The sequence below is a fragment of the Diceros bicornis genome, chromosome 39, assembly GCF_020826845.1.
Source record: "Diceros bicornis minor isolate mBicDic1 chromosome 39, mDicBic1.mat.cur, whole genome shotgun sequence".
Classification (NCBI taxonomy): Eukaryota; Metazoa; Chordata; class Mammalia; order Perissodactyla; family Rhinocerotidae; genus Diceros; species Diceros bicornis.
The window spans coordinates 22,703,381-22,724,613 of record NC_080778.1 but is presented as its reverse complement, the minus strand read 5'-3'; the positions used below and the strand labels follow the sequence as shown (position 1 = coordinate 22,724,613).

Genomic DNA, 21,233 nt, shown 5'->3' with positions numbered 1-21,233 from the left:
GCAGGGTCAGGGAGCACCCAGATATAGCCTCCTGCTTCTGCTCCCCGCCCGAAGGAGTGTTCTTTAACCATCCTGGGCCCCAGAGCTGCTGGGGTTCACTCAGCCACAGGGCTAGAAGAAAAATGGACAGCTGGTGATAGAGGGGAGGCTCTGTGAATATAATAATTGATTTGCCTGTGAATATAATAATTGATTTGCCATTCCTGGGACGGTGGTGGTGGAAGTGTTCCTAAACTTATTTTTCTCCTTTATATTTTCCAGTTCAAGTATACTTTCCACACAGTGTCAAGCACAGGTCTTAAATACAACGTTCATTCAGTTTTGAATGATGCAAACGTCTGTGTAACCAGCACCCTTTTCAAGATAAAATTTTCATCACCCCAGAAAATTTCCTTGTTCCTTTTCCAATCAATCTACACATCCCCTTCCACAAAGCAACCACTGTTCCAGTTTCTATCATTGTAGTTTAGTTTTGTCTATTCTGGGACTTCCCATGAAGGGGATCACATAGGATGTGACTTCCTTTACCCAGTGTGTCTGAGATTCTTCCATGCTGTGTGTGTATAAGTATTATGTTCCTTTTTATTGCTGAGTAGTATTCCACTTGTGAATATGCCACAGTTTGTTTATCCATTCTTTTGTTGATGGACACCTGTGCTGTTTCCAGATTTTGACTATTATGAACATTCTTTTTCAAGGTTTTTTTAATGGACATATATTCCCTGCTGTTAAATAGATACTTAGGAGTAGAATTTATGCATAGGCTATATACATGTTTACTTTTTAAAGAAACTTCCAACATGTTCTTCAACGTGGTGGTGCCATTTTTATATAGAGTGCTCCTAAACTTTTATTCTGTCACTTAGAGTGGGAATTTGGGGCACAGGGAGACATCCAGTCTGGTCACCTTTGTGCTGTTGGAACTGTGGAGGGATGTTTCCTATCATTTTTAGAGAAACAAAAAAAATTTAAACAAATAGAATTTCCACAAGGAAAGAATTTTAATAAAGAACTTATAAATGTTATTTATTCTGCCTCTTTGCAGGTGTATATACTCTCTGAAAAGGTCCATAGACCCTAACAGTTTAGGAACAAGAGTCAATAACAGTCTTTTGATCGCCTCTGCTTCCGATGAGAAGAAGAAATCAGGGGGCTCAGGACATACTCAAGGGGATTTGTTCCTGAGTCTCCCTCATTATGGACACGACAGAGAACAAGGCACTAACCAGTGAACTGTATTTGAGAAAAGGGAAAGCTTAGCTGCATTTCTTTGTTCTGGTGTTTACACATGTCTAGCCTGCTGATGCTGCATCCGTTTCTTTCCTATGAGTCTTTTCAAGGACTGAACATATGTCTTCGACTTTCTACTTTGTCTTTCAGGCCAAAGAAGCCTTAGAAAATACTGAAGTTCCTGTTGGCTGCCTTATGGTCTACAACAATGAAGTTGTGGGGAAGGGAAGAAATGAAGTTAATCAAACCAAAAATGTATGTGAGTCGAATAGTATAATTGCAAACATCGGCAGTGATGGTGGGCGTGGAGTGAATTTACCACAGAAGATGGGTCTGTGTCGAGGCCCGTAGGTATCAATGGAAAGGTAGTTTCCCTAAACATCTCTTTTTTTGAATGCCTTCTTTTCTGATTATAAAAGTGATACGTGTTGATTTTTTTTAAATTTGGAAAATTCAGAAAAATTTAATGAAGCAATAAAGTCTTTGGGGCTAATTTTCTATTTCATGGAGTTTCACTTTAACACTTGAGTAAAACCCAAGAGGGGATTTTATTACATCAGAGTGTCAGTATGGAACAACTGAGTCTATCTCCATTATAAGCAAATCTAGTATATGAAAATTCCACTTTATAAAACACGTCAATTTAACTTGTATGGCATTCTTTACTACCTTTAAATAATATGTTCCTCCTAGTAAATTAAAAAATCACCCTCAATTTATAATTTTGGAGATAGAAAAGGATTGTATAAAGGAAACTATTCCTACATCAGATAATTCAATGGAATAAAGTCTCCACCTCCTGCTGACTCTGTACTTACGTGTAGTATGTACACTTTAGTAGCTTGTGTGACTTTTAATTTATTGTGGTTAGGTTGAGAAGTTCGTGAATTAAGGCAACACTTCTTAAACATGGTGTCACAACAGTGTGTCACAGTAAGTATAAACGAAGTATCAAATTTTATGGTTCTCAGAAGCACTAGGTGGCCTCAAGGATAGCTTATAACCGAAACACCACTCACACAGACTTGGGTCTTATCATGCGATCTTGGGAGCCAGAGAACAAGCTGGTGTTGGGCTGGTGCTGTGTGGACTTAAAAGTTCATCCATCACATCTATCAAAAAGAAGACTGAGATTTAGGGAAGAACATGCAAAGTAGGAACCCAGATTCACAAAGCCATTATTATGTGGATATCAAAAAACTTGTGAGATAAGTAATCAGCATAATACGGCAATTAGTGAATATACAGACACTTATTTGGGAGTGGAATTCTGTGTTTTAAGTAATTGTCATATCTCCTATTTGTATTTTGTGGCCTGGTGCGGTATCTTTGATGTGAGAACTTTGAACATCCTAACAACATCCATCTAACCTCCCAGTGATCTGGGTTTCTTTTCTACCTTGAAATTAACCTGGATTGATTTTGGTATTCTGTGTCCTATAGCAGATTACCCCATAAACACGGTATAGAAAGACTCTTGACTCCACATGAAGCTCCCTGAGTCCTGTTTTTGGCTCTGAAACCACCCTCACCCCCTGTCATCACCACCATCACCTCTCCCAGCTGTGTGTCTTTAATACGTCCTGACTTGTCTTAGCTTCTGGTTCTCAGCGGTAAAAGAGGAAGCTGATTGAGATGATTCACTTCAACAATTATTTATTGAGAACTATGGGGAGATTTGATTCAGGAATTCTGAATCTGATCTTTTAAAAGCACTCAAGTTGGGGGAACTTTTTTTCTTTAAGCTCCCCAGTTGGTTCTGGAATGCAGCCAGGGTTGGGAACCTCTTCTCTAAAGTACATTCCAGCTCTGAGTTTATAATTCTGGAGCATCGCCTCCACCTGGCTCTGGATTCCATGGCACCTTGGGTCGCTGTGCCAGCAATTTTCACACTCTGCTCTGTCACAGGTAAAGGAACACCTTTCTGTTTGCCCCACCAGATTTGATGTGTGTTGAGAACAGAGACTTTTTATCCCACATGGAATTTAGCACAGTGGCTTGTACATAGCACTCAGTGTAAATTTGTTGACGAATGTGATTATCATGGATATCATAAATAGTTATTGCATAGCAGAGTACATGTATAGCATTATGTGGTGTGATGCTTCATGTGATTCAGATTGCTTTGAGATGTAGATTCCAGTCAATCCCATTTTACATACATGTGGGGAAATCAAGGCTTGGAGAAGTTATGTAACTTGCCCAAGTCACATAATTAGGAATGTCGTTGTCAGGATTCAAATATAAGTGGTTGATTCCAAATACTGTGTGATTTCTCCTATGCTCTGCTGCCTCCCAGGAGGTCTCTGAGACCCACACCGAATCTCTGCTTCTCTCTAGGGTCTGCCGGTATATAAAATCTCGTCCCAAAGAAAGTGTAAGTGATGACATTCTGGTAAACTAAAGACAGATTTGCCAAGAGTGAGGTCAGTGATGGCCTTGAAAACACATTAGAAACTGGAGCACAGGCTTATGGAAATTTCAAGCCTCCCCTAAAATATTCAGAAACGTAGATTCACGTTTTTTTTTTTTTGCAAGACTTGTCTTCTCTATGGCATTTTAATTGAGAGAGTATCCCCTATGGTCCTTAGCTGAAAATATAGGATAATTCGTACGGCATCTCAGATTAGGTGTCTTTCATTGGTGAAGTTATGGTACTTGAATTGGGAAATACCTTGTCAGTTGCTAAGGGTGTCCTAAAGCCTTTACTCGTTGAAATGTTGGCAGGAACTATAGGCCCATGAAAAAAATACATATTTTTCATATTTGTAAAATGCAGTTACACGTAGCAAACAATGTCACTGTGAGCACCTCTCTCTTTTCAGGCTACTCGACATGCAGAAATGGTGGCCATCGATCAGGCCCTAGATTGGTGTCATCGGAGTGGCAAGAGTCCTTCTGAAGTGTTTGAGCACACCGTGCTGTACGTCACCGTGGAGCCCTGTGTCATGTGCGCGGCTGCTCTCCGCCTGATGAGTATCCTTTGGCTTCCTGGGCTAACGTCCTATACCCTTCCCATGGACGTGAACATGGCCCAACACATGACCTGTTTCTAATATATGAAAACAGAGATTTATGAAACAAATTATAGGAGGTCCACGTTATAAAATACAATATCCCATGGCCAAAAAAATTTTTAGGAAAGATTTTTGAATAATTAAATTACTTCTTTATTTTTATTCAGCAAACATATAACTATTAAACAAATAAGCTAGAGAAAGAAAAGCTTAGAACTAACTTAAACTGTTCTTTAAAGCAAAATCGTAAATGAAGTTAAAGTAGGTTATAAAACAGTGTACATAGGAAAAGATCTGAAGACTGTGCACCCCAGTTTTGCCTTTGGATAATAGATTATAGGTGATTTAAAAATTTTCTTTCTCTGTTTTTGTGTTTTTATTTGTTTATTTTTGCTATGAACATCTATGGTAATGTAGGAAAAATTTTAAGTCAGGAGTAAATACAAAGTAAGCAAATAATTTATAATATTATCATTGTAAATAAATGGGAAATTGACCAAGTTACAGCTCTCTGAATTGTGTCTTTCAGAGTAAGTGACACAGTGAGTGCAGCAAGTTAGTTTCTAAAGATCTTTCATTTGATAATTCAAAAACTCAGTTTCGTAGTTGCATATTTTCTATGTACTTATTTTGCTGTGTATGTGTGAATAGTTTTATCACTTTAAAAATAAGACAGGGGATTTTGAGTATAACATATACGCTCTATAAAGAAGGGAGTTATGGTCGACTTAGAATTCTCTCCCTTCCTGCCTAACAGAGTGGCTCAGTTTTAGTGTGTTTTGTGTTGGGCCACAGGTTATACTTGATTTGGGGAAAGAACAGGGAACAATCTGTTATTATGAAAAGATGAAAATTCATGGATTAAATTCCTGCCTTTTTTCTGGCTCCAATTCTCTAACAATTCCAAAAAAATGATTTAGGAAAGACCAGAGTGAGCAAACAGTGAACATTTACCAACTACATATTCACTTTTTATTCTCCTTGCAATTGCGAGATGTTAATTTCTAAATCCTTTAAACCTCTTTCTTTTGTGTAACTGGGTTGTATGATTTTTAGGACTAAGCCTAAGCTTAATTATTTTTAAGAGTATCATGAGTTTTTTCTCCAGGATGGCTGGTATAAACTTACCCTGGTTTTGTCACAATACACACGGGAACGGCACGTTCTCTGCGGGACCTTAATTCTTTCTTATAAATTCCACTGGTTGTATATGGCTGTCAGAATGAACGATTTGGTGGTTGTGGCTCTGTTCTAAACATCGCCTCTGCTGACTTACCGAATACTGGGAGACCTTTTCAGGTAATGTGACCAGCTTATGCTTTTTCTTTCTTTCTAATTACTTCAATCTCATTATGGGCTTGGGAAGAGTTAGCATGTGCTCAGTATACCAAAAAGCCGTGCTAGAACCAGACAGACCCTCATATCCTCTGGTCAGGTTCATTTATGCTGCAGTAGAAGACGACAGGTAATCATTTCCAGGTGGAAATTAACAGACTCTCTCCTGAAGGAGAGTCCCCAGCTTTCCGAGGTATCTGCTGACAGTCTTCACCCACGGCTTCAGGTATGTTTGAAGACACTACCACTCTTGGTGTTTCCACTCAATGAGTGTCCCCTGCTGCATGCTGTACCAATTTCGTGTGAAGCCTGGCCTCTGTCAGTGACAGTAGATGCTATTTATGGTGAACACATTATTTTTGCACACATTCAATCATTTTGCTTAATTGCCATGTACTGTTTTTGTTGTCTAGCAACCAATACCTGTATTTTCATTAATTTTTTCCTTCCTTTTTAATGTTGAAATTTCCCGCAGACCCAAAGATCCACATTTCTTTCATGTTCTCTTAGAAATTCTACTTTCCCTTTAATCTTGCCACTTCTCCCAAAGTTTTTATGTTTAAGGCTATGAGCCGTAGAAATTTATATTTCAGAGTTTGGCCAGTAGACTCATACCAGTTTCCATAAACCAGTTTGATTGTTTTTCTCTCCAAGATGTAAGGTTAATCCTAAAAGTATTATGCTTTAAAAAGAAAAGGATTTAACAAACGCTGGACGTGGTGGGCAGTTAGCTTCAGAGACCTCGGATATTCTTAGGAGAATATTCACTACCTATGAAGGGCTAAATTTGGCTGAATCCCACTGAGAACAAGTTTTGGAAAACATTCTATTTTGAGTTTTCCCAGCTGAACATTGGCTTTCCTCACAACTCCTGTACATTTGAGAATAGATGACCTTTAACATCACATCAGAAAGGAAATTGTAGTAGAGTGATGGAGAGTCAACGATACACTTAGCTTGATCATTAAAAAACCTGCAAAGTGATTTGACTTTTCCAATCCCTTCTATTAGTGGCTTAAATTTTACTTTCATAACTCTTTGCAAGTGAATTGCTGACTCTGTACTTCATTTATGAGAAAGACCTAAAGAATTTCTCAAAACTTCCGGGCAGAACAAAGATGAGGCCTGGGCTACAGACATGGGTGGAACATTCCTGTCCAACATGTCAGTGACGTTGAGTGTACAAACACAGCCCTCTCCTGCACATCTCTGCACAGAGTTGATCTGGCTGAACCAAAATGTGAGTTCATTTGCAGTGTGTCTACCTGGCTCCATTGGCTCCATTGATATGAATGGCCATGGTTTGAAGCCATATCTCCAGACTTGATGCCAAATTGTTTTTTAAGTGTTTTGTGATTCTAAAGAAAACATTGATACCCCAGGCTTCTGGATGCTGTGTTTTCTTCCTTTGTTTGGCTGGGTCGGGTAGGGGTTTGTAGGAGGTGGGAGGCTGTTTTCGTATTGCAGAATTACAGATTCTTTTAATACTATGTTATAAGCAGCATGAAGGTTTACAGAGGAGACCTACAGAACTATTCTTTTCAAAGAAGATGGTGATTAATGTATAATACTTACCTGCTCTGTGTTTTAAAATTTATTTTAATAAGAATGTGTGCTTTTTATTAAAACCACAAATTTGTAGCTGTGATGAATACTTGAGAAGATTATCCTGGTATCTTAGAGAGATGAAGTTTCCATCTCCACCTGTAAGTCAGTGGTTCTCATCCCTGAGAGTTAGAATCACCTGGAGAGCCTTTATGAATGCCTGTGCTCAGTCTCCAACCTAGACCAACTGAATCAGAAGGCGGTCGGGGTGGGACGGGAACATTAGTATTTTTCTAGAGAGCTCCCAAGTGATTCTGCTGATCAACTAAGGCTGAGAAGCGTGGTTCTAACTCCACATGAGAGGAGAGCACTTCGTGCACATGGGTGCTTGTGAGAGAGCCAGAGGAGAGGTAGGATCCCTGGGGAACAGGAACATTAACACGGCAGGAAGAGAAGGGGAGTGACCAACGTTGGTTAGCACGCTGAAGTATTGAGAAGCCAAGGGAGGAGAGAGTTCTGAAGAGAAGCACGTAGAGTGAGCAGTCTCCACAACTGCAGAGAGCTGAGGAGGACGGAGAGGAGACCAGTGTTTGGTCGACAGGGGCCCTTGGGGTGTCTGAGAGGGCAGCTTCCCTGGAGTCCTGGGAGCACAAGCCAGCGAGGATGGGGTTAAGAAGGAAATGAGAGCAACAGAAGTGACGGCCATGATTCTGGAATGTTCTCACGGAGAAGCAGGGGAGCAGCTTGCCTGGGGGGCAGGGTAGAAGGAAGGTTATTGTTTTGTTTTCCCAGCTTTATTGAGATATAATTGACGTAGAACACTGTAAGTTTAAGGTGTACAACGTGATGATTTGATACTTGTATATATTGTGAAATGTTTACCAAAATGAGGTTATTTAACACATCCTTCACCTCACATAATTACCATTGTGGTGATGGTGTTGTTATGGTGAGAATATTTAAGCTCTACTCTCATAGCGACTTTCAAGTGTACAATATGGTATTATTAACTGTCGTCACCATGCTGTACCTTAGATTCCTGGAACTTATTCCTCTTATAACTAAAAGTTTGTACCCTTTGGCCAGTGTCTCCCCATTTCCCCCCCGCCGCCTCCATCCCTGGCAGCCACCATTCTACTCTCCGCTTCTATAAGGAAAATTTGGTATGTACACACACAGTGGAATATTGTTCGGCCGTAAAAAAAGAAGGAAATCCTGGCATTTGTGACAACATGGATGGACCTTGATGGCATTATGCCAAGTGTAATAAGTCAGAGAAAGACAAATACTGTATGATCTCACTTATATGTGGAACCTAAAAGCATCGAACTCGTAGAAGGTTATTTGTTTTGATGGGGAAGGTTTATGCAGGCTTTGTAGGCCTAGGCAAGGGCCGAGTGGGGGCACAAGAGAAAGGAGACTCGCTCTGAGCAGCGGCCCAGAGTGGCCAGTTCACCAGGCCCCTGAGGTGGTGCTCGCTGACTCCTTCCTCTCCTGTGCCCTGCTTCTGGACATGCTTCCCTGGATTCTCCGTTCATTGCATCATTTCACGCACCTCAGAAGGGTGCAGTGTTTCAAGTCCAAACTCCTGTGACAAGCCTTCAGAGCCCTAGATATTTGACTTCATTTTCTCTCTTTAATTTCTTTCCTTAGACTCTCTTAATAATCACCCGCCCCCGAGCTTACGCACAACCCAAGCCTATTCTTACTTGTTCCCTGAAACGCTCTGCTCAGTCTCTCAGTATTCTCTATCATTAAGGCAAGGTCAAGTTTCATCTCCTTACTGTTATCACAATTTCTTATTCTTTCATGTGTTGATCTCTTCTTTCCAGTTAGATACCAAAGATAGAACGAACTGAACACTTACAAAAAAATCCTCTATAGTAAGAATCGACAAATTTTTTCTGAAAAGAGCCTGATACTACATGTTTTAGTCTTTGTGAGCCATTCATGTCTGTCACATATTCTTCTTTTTTCTTTTCTTTTTTCTTTTTTTTTAATAGCTCTACCAAACTCCCAGCAGTTACTTTTTTTTTTTTTTTGTGAGGAAGATCAGCCCTGAGCTAACATCCCTGCTAATCCTCCTCTTTTTGCTGAGGAAGACCGGCCCTGAGCTGACATCTATTGCCAATCCTCCTCCTTTTTTTTTCCCCCAAAGCCCCAGTAGATAGCTGTATGTCGTAGTTGCACATCCTTCTAGTTGTTGTATGTGGGACGCGGCCTCAGCATGGTCGGAGAAGCGGTGCATCGGTGTGCCCCCGGGATCCGAACCTGGGCCGCCAGTAGCGGAGCGTGCGCACTTAACCGCTAAGCCACGGGGCCGGCCCCTCTTCTTTTTTCTTTAACAATCCTTTAGAAATAGAAAAACCATTCTCAGCTGACCATTTGTGGCTGTGGACTGCCAACCCTAGCTCTATAGCATTAGACACCTAGTGGGCCATCAGAAAATAACAGCTGGTAAAAAGAGCTAATGCTTAATGAGCACTTATAATGTCAGGTACTGAACAGATGTTATTTTATTTAATCTCGTTTAATCCTCACAAAATCCTTCTGGGTTATTTGCTATAATTACCTACATTTTACATATGAGGAGGCTCAGGCATAGAGAGTTTAACTATCTTACCCAAGATCACGTAGCTAGTAACTTCAGTAGTAGTTGATTGAGAAATCATAATTAGTTGATTGAGATTGATGTCTGATTGAGGCCATACTTCTGTTCGTTTGGCAGTATACTACCTTACCCACGTTATTAATATGCACAAAGTGTATTAAAGGTATCTGAGATATGTTTACATAATTATGTGTGTATTGCTGTTTTTATGGGATACAACACGCATTTTCATAGGCCTGTGTTCATTCTCCACTTTCTCATTTCATCAGTGCGTTCCTGGATATCGGGCCGAGGAAGCAGTGGAGATGTTAAAGACCTTCTACAAACAGGAAAATCCAAACGGTCAGTTTCCCCTACTGTATACAGTGCACGTCACTTAAAACAAGTCAGTAGGAAGAGAGTCTGACATGGGCTTAGCTCTTCATTTTCTCCTTTTCTTTTCTCTTCTTTTCACAGCACCAAAATCAAAGGTTCGGAAAAAGGAATGTCAGAAATCCTGAACTTGTTCTGATGAAAGTCCGATGCCCCTGGATGACATTCTTGGACTGAAAGCTGTTGACGTTGTTGAATCACATGTTTCTATATTGTCCTTAACCCGTGGGAAAATGGTCTCTCATCATTTGCTCTGTTAAGGGTACAAATTAGCACTTTTTAAAAAGTCTGACAGTTGTAAAAAACTATGAGCTTTTCCACACACTGAAAGAACATTTTAAGAATGGGAAAAATGAAAGATTGAGGTTTTAGAAATTAGTAAGCTGTGCATGCACTTCCTGCCAAAACCATTATGCCCAGTGCAGGAAAGTGCTGGCTTTCAGAGAAGGTGCCCCCAGACCCAGTTACCTGGCGTGTGTCTGGGCTGGAGTGTGGCACGCTGCAGACACCTGCTCCCGGCCTGGTATTTCAGAATCGAATTCTTCATTCTTTGCAGCCACTGTGTTCTTCGGGGTGTTGGGGGCCTGTGACTTCCTTGGAAGTTGTATATGAATTATATACATACAGACCATGATTACATGGTTCTTAGAACAGACTTTTTGCTTTTATAAAGCATTTAGAGAAAATGCATACTTTTAAAACAAGTGCTTAAGTGCCATTTTTAAATTACAGCATATTGCTATAATAAAATTTATTTATGCCTTCTTTGAAGACAAATAGTCTTGAAAATAAAAGATAAAAGCATAAATGGGACAATTCCTTCTATGTTAGTGAGTATGCTGTGCCAGGCTCTGCTTGTTCATCAAATCAGTGAACAAAACAAAGAATCCTGCAGTAGTGGAGCTTCTGTCCTAGCAGGGGAGACCGATAATAAACAGAATAGATTACACAGTGTGTCAGAGCGTGGTGAGAATTATGGCAAAAGGAAAGAACAGGGCAAAGGGTGGTGGGAATGCTGGTTGCAGAATTAAATAGGATGGTTAGTTTAATCTGGAATCAAATACAGTTATTTATTTTTCTAAAAATCCAGATTTAGAATTTAAAATCTAAAATTTAAAAATGTGAATGCAACCCTGGAAAGGGTATCCACAGCAGGGAGTCCCAGATACTCCTGCTTACTGACGGCAGAAAGGGTTAGTTAGCTCTGAGCAAAGTGCTGCTTTGCAGAGCCGCGCTGGGTGCACCGCGTCTGCCCAGAAGGGGGCCTCGCCGTTCCACCAGAAGCCCAGCTCCGGGCCCAGGAGGGCAGCTCCTTCTCCGTTGCATTTCTTCAGTGGATTCATTTGCTTGATGCAAAGCATCTGTATTTGTTGATTCTGCTGTTTGAGCGATGTCTCTGACTTGTTTGTTTTGAATTACATTACAGGCTGGAATGTAATTGTGGTGAAAGTATTTTTATATTGCTGAGAGTAGCAGCTAATCACAGTTACATGCTTCAGAGGGTTTGTAATTGCTGGGTTTTGTACGTGTGTTTTTAAGTGCATTTGAGAAGTTTTATGGCGAAGAATGTGCATGATTTTAAATCTATAATAATGTTAACGTGTACCTTCTCTTCGATTTCACCTACTTTCAAAATTATCTTCTCATTAAATTTTAGTGCTTTGACTAGTTTATTCCTTTTTGCAGTTGGTCATAATTCATTTCTGACTCCTTATGCTTTTCTGCAAGCAGACTTCATTGCACTCATTGTCCTCAGATCATTTTCTCGGGGATTATTTGTAGACAAGGTACCTGGAATCCTGATCCTCTGGAGAGTAGCCCCCAGGAAGGCTGGCTAAGCATCTTATGCCAAGTAGGTTTTTGATAAATGTTTGTTAAGTAAAATTATTGATTGAAATTTGGAGAAAAGTGAATAATAAGGAGAATATCTAGGATAAAAAGCCAAAGCCAACAATAGTTATATGTATTTTAACCCAGCAATAGTCACTACTAAAAGGATCAAGAAAATAATAAAACTATAAATAGAGAAGAATATAAAACTATAAATAGAAAAGACTTATCAATATACATATGTTCTGGGCCGGCCCCGTGGCTTAGCGGTTGGGTGCGCGCGCTCTGCTGCTGATGGCTCGGGTTCGGATCCTGGGCGAGCACCGACACACCGCTTCTCCGGCCATGCTGGGGCCGCGTCCCACATACAGCAACTAGAAGGATATGCAGCTATGACAGACACTATCTACTGGGGCTTTGGGGGAAAATAAATAAATAAAATTAAAAAATATATATATACATATGTTCTGTCTTGGCTGTGTTTTGGAGAATGGCTAAGTATTTCCTAATTCCTAAGCATGGCTGAAAATTTTAATTTTGGTTATGACCTTTTTGATTTTCTGTCCAGTGATTGACTTACAGAAAAGTCTCTTCTAAATTTTTGGTCTTGGGCACGGTTCCCTCCATTGCTTTGGGGGAAAATCAGTTTAGACAGAGTATTGCAAGCTGGAGCTCAGCCCCTCCAGGGCTGATACACGACCATTGTGGGGTCATAGACATTAAGGCTGTGGGATTCTGACAGCAGTTTCGAAGTAGTGGTGAGAGTTGTGGACATATGATGAGGTGATCTTGCTTCCTGAGGACCATATTCTCCAATTACTGAGACATGGCTTAAAATGTTAAGATGCTCCAGTTCAAAACATTGAATCCAATTGATTGATACTAGTAGTGCCTAAGAGACTGGCTGAGAGACTTGTTTTGTGTATGAGATAATTCTGCAAGTTGTGAGATGCAAACAGGTTTTAGAATCACAGCCCTGTTTAGAGAAGTTAGTGGGAAGTCATTGCATCTAAGTTGCATCCAGTGTTTGCTGGTTTTTGCAACGGTCTCTGCTGAGAATGGGTGGTATGTTACGCTTTGGCAGCCTTCAATCACTGATAAAAGATCATGTTAAAATATCTTTGCACTTTTTTGTTACTTGGCACAAGCATCTCTTCCTGTGTTGTATTTGGAATATCATAGAGAGAAAATAGGGCCAAGAACTCCAATGTAGGCAAGAACTGTTAATTTTTCTTTAAACTCTATTTGGAGATAATTTCAGACTTACAGAAAAGTTGCAAAAATACCCGTGTATCCCTTATTCGTTAAACCTACTGTTAACATTTTACGCCTTTAGCTTTATCATTTGCTCTCTCTTTATTATCTTCTCTCTGTCTGTCTGTCTCTCTCTATATAATTGTTTTTCTGAACCATTTGGTGGAAAGTTACATACATCATGGCCCTTTACCCTGAAATGTTTCAGTATTTCCTAAGCATAGGATATTCTTTTATATGATTGCAGTGTGGTTATTGACTGCAGTAAATGTAGCGTGGACACAGTACTTTTGTCTAATATGCCATTCGTATTCCCGTTTTGTCAGTTGACCCCATAATGTCCTTTAGAGAATTTCCTCCACCCCCCCAGCAATACTGGATCCATCCTAGGGCCAGGTATCGCATTTAGTTGTGGGGTATCTTTAGCTTCTTTTAATCTAGACTATTTCTACAGCTTTTCTTTGTCTTTTATGACATTGACATTTTTAAAAATAATACAGTCCTTCTGCCCCTCCTGCCCTACTTTTTCGTTGTCTTTTTTTGTGTGTGTGATGGTGTTTTCTCATGATTAGATTCAGGTTTTGTATTCTAGGTGGTGTTATGTTCTTCTTGGACTATACGTCTGGAGGTGTCCAAAGGCCATCTGTCCCTCACTGGTGATGTTAATTTTGGTCACCTGGTCAAGGTGTTATCTGATTTCTGCACTATATAATTGTTATATTTTTCTCCCTTGCAACGAATAAGCAGTCTGGGGAGAGGAACCATTATATATTTGTTTTTTTTGGTGAGGAAGATTGGCCCTGAGCTAACATCTGTGCCCATCTTCCTCTATTTTGTATGTGGGATGCCGCCACAGCATGGCTTGATGAGCGGTGCATTGGCTGGGGTTTGAACCTGCGAACTCCAGGCTGCTAAAGCAGAGAGCACAGACTTAACCACTATGCCCCTAGGCCGGCTCTGAACCATGACATTTTTAAAAGAAAATGTATTTGACGTTGATAGAAAGGAGGGGAAGAAAACTAGTGATATAAATTTCAAAGCAACTGTTAAATTATTTGATTGCATTCTTCCTCTTTTATTACGTCAGCCAAAATTTACAAATTTCTTTTCCTAATAAGAATATTTTAAATAGGGATATCTTAATAAATATTAAAAGGAAGCCTCAGAAATAAGTTCTCTCCTGATCTTTTCCTCAGCAAAACCAATGATTATATCAATTTAATTATATCTGATAAGATAGAGTTTTGGAAAAATAGGTCTAAGATGTTTCTGGTATCACAGATAGCCTATAGTGATCCACTAGGAGGTATAACTCTTGGTAGGTAGTCATTTGGCTGTAAAATATGGGTTCTTTTGGGTTTCCATAGAGATATTGAGACTTGAAATGTTTTAAGCACTGCTGCTTTCAAAATGAGTGTCAGTAAAAATAGCAAAAGCCAAGACTCTTTTTAAAAAAAAAAAATCATTAAATTTTTTTTAAAGTAGTGAGGTTCCTGGTTAAGAATCCATGTTGAAGCCAAAGCTTGTCCTTCCCAGTCATTCTGCATCAACTGGCCTTAAATAGCCCCCTGAGAAGAGACATCAAGAACTGGTTTCCCTGCCTTTTGGCTAAGGAAGGAGACTATGTTGAGTTCATCTATGAAGACAACCGCCAGCTATTTTCTTAGTCCATAAATTGTTAATTGTGTGTGGTGAGGAAAGGGGTGATGGGTGACGTTATTTTTATGGGTCAGGCTGGCCTAAGTTCTGGTGAAAGTTTGACATCTTTAGGACCTTTTGTTTTTTCAAGTTGAGTTAATAAAAAGAGGCTCATGGGATGATTTCTCACCTGATTTTAAGTGAGTATTGGGATCACCCCCACGTGTGCATGACCATTAGGAAGACTTTGTGGTGTGGTTGAAGAAGCATGAACTTGGGCGTCAGAGCACGAGTCAGCTAACTACGGCCCGTGGGCCAAACCCAGCCTGCTGCCTATTTTGGTATCACTCACAAATTAAACATGGTTTTACATTTTTAAATAGTTGAAAAAAATCAAAAGAAGAATTTATTAACCCATGGATATGGTATGAAATTCACATTTCAGTGTCTGTAAGTTGTTCTGTTGGCACACAGCCACGCCCATTTGTTTTCCTATCGCCCATGGCTGCTTTGTGCTACGGTGGCGGAGTCGTGGTGACTGAGACCTGTAGCCACTAAAAATATTTAGTGTCTGGCGCTTTAAGAGAACTGCTGCTGCCCACCCCCCCACACCCCCCGCCGGTCTAGAGAATATCAGATGTTGAGGTTGGATCTCTAAGGTGCTTGTTCTAATTCTGACTTTGGATCTGAATAATGTGGCTTGTTGTGCAGCTATGACAATTGCTTCAATACTATGATTTCTTTTTTCTTTTTGAGGAAAGTTAGCCCTGAGCTAACACCTGTGCCAGTCTTGCTCTACTTTATATGTGGATCCCCGCCACAGCATGGCTTGATGAGTGGTGTAGGTCTGTGCCCAGGATCTGAACCTGGGCCACCGAAGTGGAATGTGCCAAACTTAACCACTATGCCACAGGGCCGGCCCCTTGGGTTTTTTTTTTTTACCCAGCACTGAGCTCAAGAGAGAGCCTTATTATGTGTGATAGACAAATCCTAGGTCTAAATTCTGAATTGCATAGTAATGGAGTATTTAGGGAGACTTCATGAGGAAGGGGGGCCACCAGTTGTGCCCTGAAGGGCAAGTAGGATTTGGGGAGGTACGGAAGAGGGTGAGGGCAGCATGTGCTATATTACGGAAGAGGGAAGGACAGTGACGTGAAGACACTGGCAAGGGACGCTCAGCCATATCATCACAGTTAAGATCCCTTGCTTCTTTCTGAGAAGGGTCAACTTTTTTTTTTTCTTTGTGAGGAAGATTAGCCAACATTCGGATGCCAATCCTCCTCTTTTTGCAGAGGAAAACTGGTCCTGGGCTAATATCCATGCCCATCTTCCTCTGCTTTATATGGGACGCCTGCCACGGCATGGCTTGCCAAGCGGTGCATCAGTTCGCACCCGGGATGTGAACCTGTGAACCCTGGGCCGCCGTAGCGGAGCATGTGAACTTAATTGCTACGCCACCGGGCCGGCCCCGAGAAGGGTCACTTTTTCATTCTCTTTCTGCTGGATGATTCCTGGAGTATGTGTGGTTTAGGGTGAGGGGTTGCCAGGGACAGAGGTTCTCACACTACAGTCACTGAAGTAAGGAGACTGGGATTACACATCACTAGGCAAGATCTGAGCTGTGGGGAGGGAGCGTGTCAATAAGAGAAACTCATAGTGACGTAGAACCTACTATGCACCAGGCTGTTTTCATATGTTACCTCGTTAATTCTTATGACAACCCTCTGAGCTAGTGCTGTCATTATGTCCATTTTACATCAAGGAAACTGAGGTACAAGGAGATTAAGTCACTTGCCTAGGGTCACTGAGTACTAAGTGATGGTGTCGGTTAGAATGGGCTAGGTTATGTCAGGGTGACCACCTTCAAGTCTTAATGGCCTAGAACAAAGGTCTAATTCTCTCATCTTCACTTCTTGTCCATGTCAGGTCAGGCGGGGGGCCAAGGCTAAACGAGACGCCACCCTCTGGAACATCATCAGTCACTATGGCAGGGAAACAGAAGATGGCGAGTAATGGTCTGTGTCTTCAAGCAAGGCCTCACAATCCTGAATGTGCACATGCATCGCCTGGGGGGCTTGTTAAATGCACCTTCTGATTCAGGAGGTCTGGGATGGGCCTTAGATTCTGCATTTCTAGCAAGCTTCCAGGGGATTCCTATACTGCTGGACCATGGACCACACGAGTAAGGAGAGCTTACTGGCTTTTGCCCAGAAGTGACACATCACTTCTGCTCATGTAAGAATTAAAGCAAGTCACAGAGCCATGCCCAAGTTCAAGGTGGCGAGGAGTGTCATCCACCATTTACCTCAGCGGGAGAAGAACTAGAATATTTGTGAACAGCCTCAGTGAAGAGCAAAATATGTGAAGCTAAGATTTGAATTCAGGCAGGCTGTCCCCAGAGTGTGTGCTCTTAATCATCACTTCATACGGTCCTAGGTGGTGGTCCATTCTCTGTCAAGAAATGGCACCATGATGGCACCCACCTGCTTGGTCAGCAGCCAATTGGGGTAGTGCTCGAGACTGACCAGATGCAACTGATGTTTCAGGCAGCTTAGTGTCAATGGCACCAGTGCTCACCATGGTGTTGCAACTCTGAAATGTTTCAATTCATTGTTTTCTTAATAATGCGCTGACATCTCTGACATTTATTTTTGTTCACAGCGTACCTTAGCATGGATTCAACCCTTTCCCTATTACGTTTTCTCTCATCTAATATCTGCCGTGCTTTCTTGCTTTGGAGAAGGGTTGGGGTTAAAGCCAGCATTCAGGGAATTGTGCATGATCCTGGGCACGCCCATGGGTGTGTGTCCACACATGCACACCATTCATCATGGATCTTTGCTGTAAAGGGCTGGAGTTGCTGATCTGGAAGAGTCCTTGCTTGTGGTTGGCCCAACAAACTCGATTCCCAGATGGTGGTGGCTGAGAAGCAGCTTCTCTGAGCCTGCAGCCTGTACCCATAACTGGGAACTTCTGATACAGTCTTAAAACTGAGAATTGTGGGAGTGAGTGGTGAATTCCAGGCCCACGTTAGTGTCTTTAAATGGAGGAAAGTGGACTGGATTATTTACAGTGCCGAGAGAACATCGCACCTCCCTTGACTGACCTTCAGTGCCCATACAAAGCCCTGCCTTGTTCCCACCGCAGCCCCCTTTGCTGTTGTTTCCCAGGCTGAAGCGGAGACAAACTATCCAGAAACATCAGTATAAGCAAGGCCCCTGTCCGCCTTATGGAAACCTGATCTGCAAATGATACTTGGAATGAAGTAAGCTTGTTCTTCCTCCACTAAAAAAAAATCCTGTCCAAAGGGAGATAGAGGTACATTTCAACTTGACATAATAATTAGAGATAAGTTTTCAGAATTAACCCACTACACCAGTTGATTCAGTCAGCAATTAAGCTAAACATGAGGGAGAAAATGGGCCTTGATGGCTTTTCTTTTGGATAATCAAGTTTGCTCTGTTGAAAAATGCCTTCCCTCCTGCCCACCTGTCTGTCATTAATCATGGGACGTGCTGGATAAACCTGATTGTCCCTCCAGAGACTCTTCTGTCACATAAGGCATGTAGTTCAATTAAAATCTGCAGACGAACGCAAAGTTAATAGCTAAGGGAAAATAACAAAACAAAGTATTGCTATTTTCGTTAATTACTTAGACTGAAACCTACAGTATGACTTTTTTAAATTAATGGGACAGAATTCTGCTTGATCATTCCAATCCTAACCCTTAGGATCTTTCTCGGCTGTCAGTGCCCTTTGGAAAAAGACTTATCCCTGCACCAGTATCCTGACTTCAGATGAAAGAACTTTCAGCTTCTAATCTAGCCTCTTCTGGAACTGACAGAACGTCATTTCTTCATTTCTTTCGCTGACATTTCTATATTAGAGGCCTACATAAGTTAAGGATGTCAGCTTGGTTTTTATGTCGGCAACATGACCCTCCTGATTCAAATGCTGAACCATTTCAAGAAGGATTAAATTTCTTCTTGACCTAAGAGGAATCCCATTTTCTTAGTGACCAGCTACCCTGGCAGGATGCCAAGGGGAACTCCTCCACAGGTAAGCCCGGTACACCTGTGTTCTTTTATGCTGAGCACATTTTATCAGCTTCATACACCTCAAGCGTTACTGTACTTTTCAAAGTCCTGCGATTTCTATGACATCTTTTCCAACGACTCCAGCCTACAACAATCATTTTCTTCAAACTCCTACTTAGTGTCACCTAGTTGCATACTCGATTGGTCTCTAATTATAGTATAATTAGGTTGTAAGCGCCTCCAAAGCGAGCACTTAGCCCAGTGCTAGGCCCAGAGGCAGTTTCAGTAAATGCTTGCTGAGTGATGGATTTGCAGTTCTGGATGGTTTCCAGTGAGCAGGACAAACCGGTGAATTAGCACCTTGGAGGGAATGCCGTCTCGGCTTACCGAGCAGACCCTAAGTCTCCAGGCGTTTCTGGAAGGCCATCGCCGCCAGACAGCTGGACAGCCGAGGCAGATGACCTAGACCCCTGACCCTTTCCTCCAGCTCCTCTCTTCTCATTTGGAAACCTACATTTTTGGACTTGGGCTTGCAATCTCCCATTTTCAGGTTTGAGAAGTCAGGAAAAACAAGCAGTAGAGGGGCAGAGAGGTGAAAGTTTTATGTCTGCTTTGATAGCACCTAACTTTCCCGTGGAGGCATAACACACACAAGGGAGGACATGTTGCATGTTTCAGAGCAAGTAAAATGCTGTGTGGAGATTGATTTATAAGTTTTTTGCGAGATTAGTTCAGAAGCTGGATTAATATTTTAATCAGATTCTCTTGAGAGGAAAAGGCAGCTGGTGAAATTGTTGGAGGTGACATGCCAATCTACATAGAAACCAAGTGTGGTTTGGAGACCACCATGGAAATAATAACTTCAGTCATTAAGTGGAGAATGAAAGGAGGAAAGAAACCAGATAAGTATTCCAGGATCAAGAAGTTATTTTTATTATAAACTAACCGTAGGGAGACCATAGGCTTTATTATTATTTTAACATTTAAATTCAAATACTGATGGCTTTATCTTTTCACTGCTGACTACTCTTGGCAACAGCAGAGTTAGCAAGGAGTACATTAGAACATCCTTCATTTTTTTATTTTTCAGTTGCCATTTTAATTGTGCAGATAAGCTCCGTGGTGTAGGCAAAGCATGGCAAAGAGCACAGTGGCACAATTCATATCTTGATGCGGGATTTCTCTCCCTGTGAACTTGATTTCCCAAGGCCTGAATTCAAACAGTTGGCACAAATTCACTGGCATCCTGAAATCTCAAGGAAGAGGGCTTTCTCGTGTTTTGTTTCCTTGCAGACCTGGACAACACCAAATCTGTACAATGCTCTGTAGCTGGCACTAGCAATAAGCATCTGGAAGATAACATGTTGGGCTCTGGGAAATGCTGTCTTTTGCTTGGGGACTGCCCTCAGATGGAAATTGATGTTTAGATTATTACTGGGAATTTGTGCTTCTGAATTTTTTGAGAATAAGGCTGATGCTATGATATTCTCTTGTGTTCTGTTGACCCTTAGGTATTTTAGAAAAGAGGGAAAAGAGAGTCTTAGGGTTGAAATAATCAAACTTTGGAGAATGTGAAGGCTCTACTCCAATTATATTGGCAGATGGCTCAGGGTGCAGCTGCCAATGAAGGATCCCAGATTCCACTCGAAGGCCCAGATACCATCCTCTTCTGCCTGGAACTGAGTCAGTAAAAGGAAATAAGGTAGGGCAGAATTTTGGACTGAAATTTCTCTGTGGGAGCAACAGATTGAACTGATAATGGGAGAAAGTTTGTATTGTTAACTTTTATAAGGTGGCGGTAAATTTCAGGAATTTTATAGTGCTGGCACATTATTTGGGCCATATTTTCATCTGGGGCTCATTGTTCACCCTGCTTGATTGGGTAGCATAACTGAGCAGGATCCAAGATGAGAAAGAGAATTGGGGCTGACTGTGGCCTTGGGGCTAATGTAATAAATGTCCTGACCTGATTCCGTAGCTTCTGGGGGCCACAACAAAGAGCCATTCATAAAGGCTCTGAGGGGATTAAATAGCCCTGTCTTGAACACCAGGAGGATATGGAGGAAGAGAGGTAAGGATTGAGGAAGTGGCTCCATGAAGGAGAGGGTAAGATATTTTTGGCTTCTTACCTGAGCTCCTTTTCTGAGGAAGACAGCAATATTGGGAGTAGACTGTGGCTCCGATAATTAATTTCACTGGATTAATAAGAGAAATAGCCAAAAAAGGAAGAGTATTAGTGTCTAAAGGAGGGAGAGTCACTTCTCTATTCATGCTATTGTTGGTTACCTGAAGGGCATCTGATAAATCTCTGTGCTCATGGACAGAACTACAGTGCAAAGTAAGGAGTCCCTTTGGACTCTCCTA

General features: G+C 41.4%; 1 protein-coding gene across 2 annotated transcripts in view; it reads left to right on the top strand.

Moving 5' to 3' along the window:
* ADAT2 (adenosine deaminase tRNA specific 2) overlaps positions 1 to 11,779 on the top strand; it is a 31,396-nt gene extending 19,617 nt beyond the window's left edge. For both annotated transcript variants that reach the window (XM_058534204.1, XM_058534203.1), the window contains exons 2-6: positions 1,381 to 1,485; positions 4,056 to 4,206; positions 5,440 to 5,546; positions 10,008 to 10,080; positions 10,195 to 11,779. In XM_058534204.1, the coding sequence (XP_058390187.1) occupies positions 1,381 to 1,485; positions 4,056 to 4,206; positions 5,440 to 5,546; positions 10,008 to 10,080; positions 10,195 to 10,238 (480 nt within the window). In that variant the 3' untranslated portion in view covers positions 10,239 to 11,779. The remainder of the gene's footprint in view (positions 1 to 1,380; positions 1,486 to 4,055; positions 4,207 to 5,439; positions 5,547 to 10,007; positions 10,081 to 10,194) is intronic.
* The last annotated feature ends 9,454 nt before the right edge of the window (positions 11,780 to 21,233 follow it).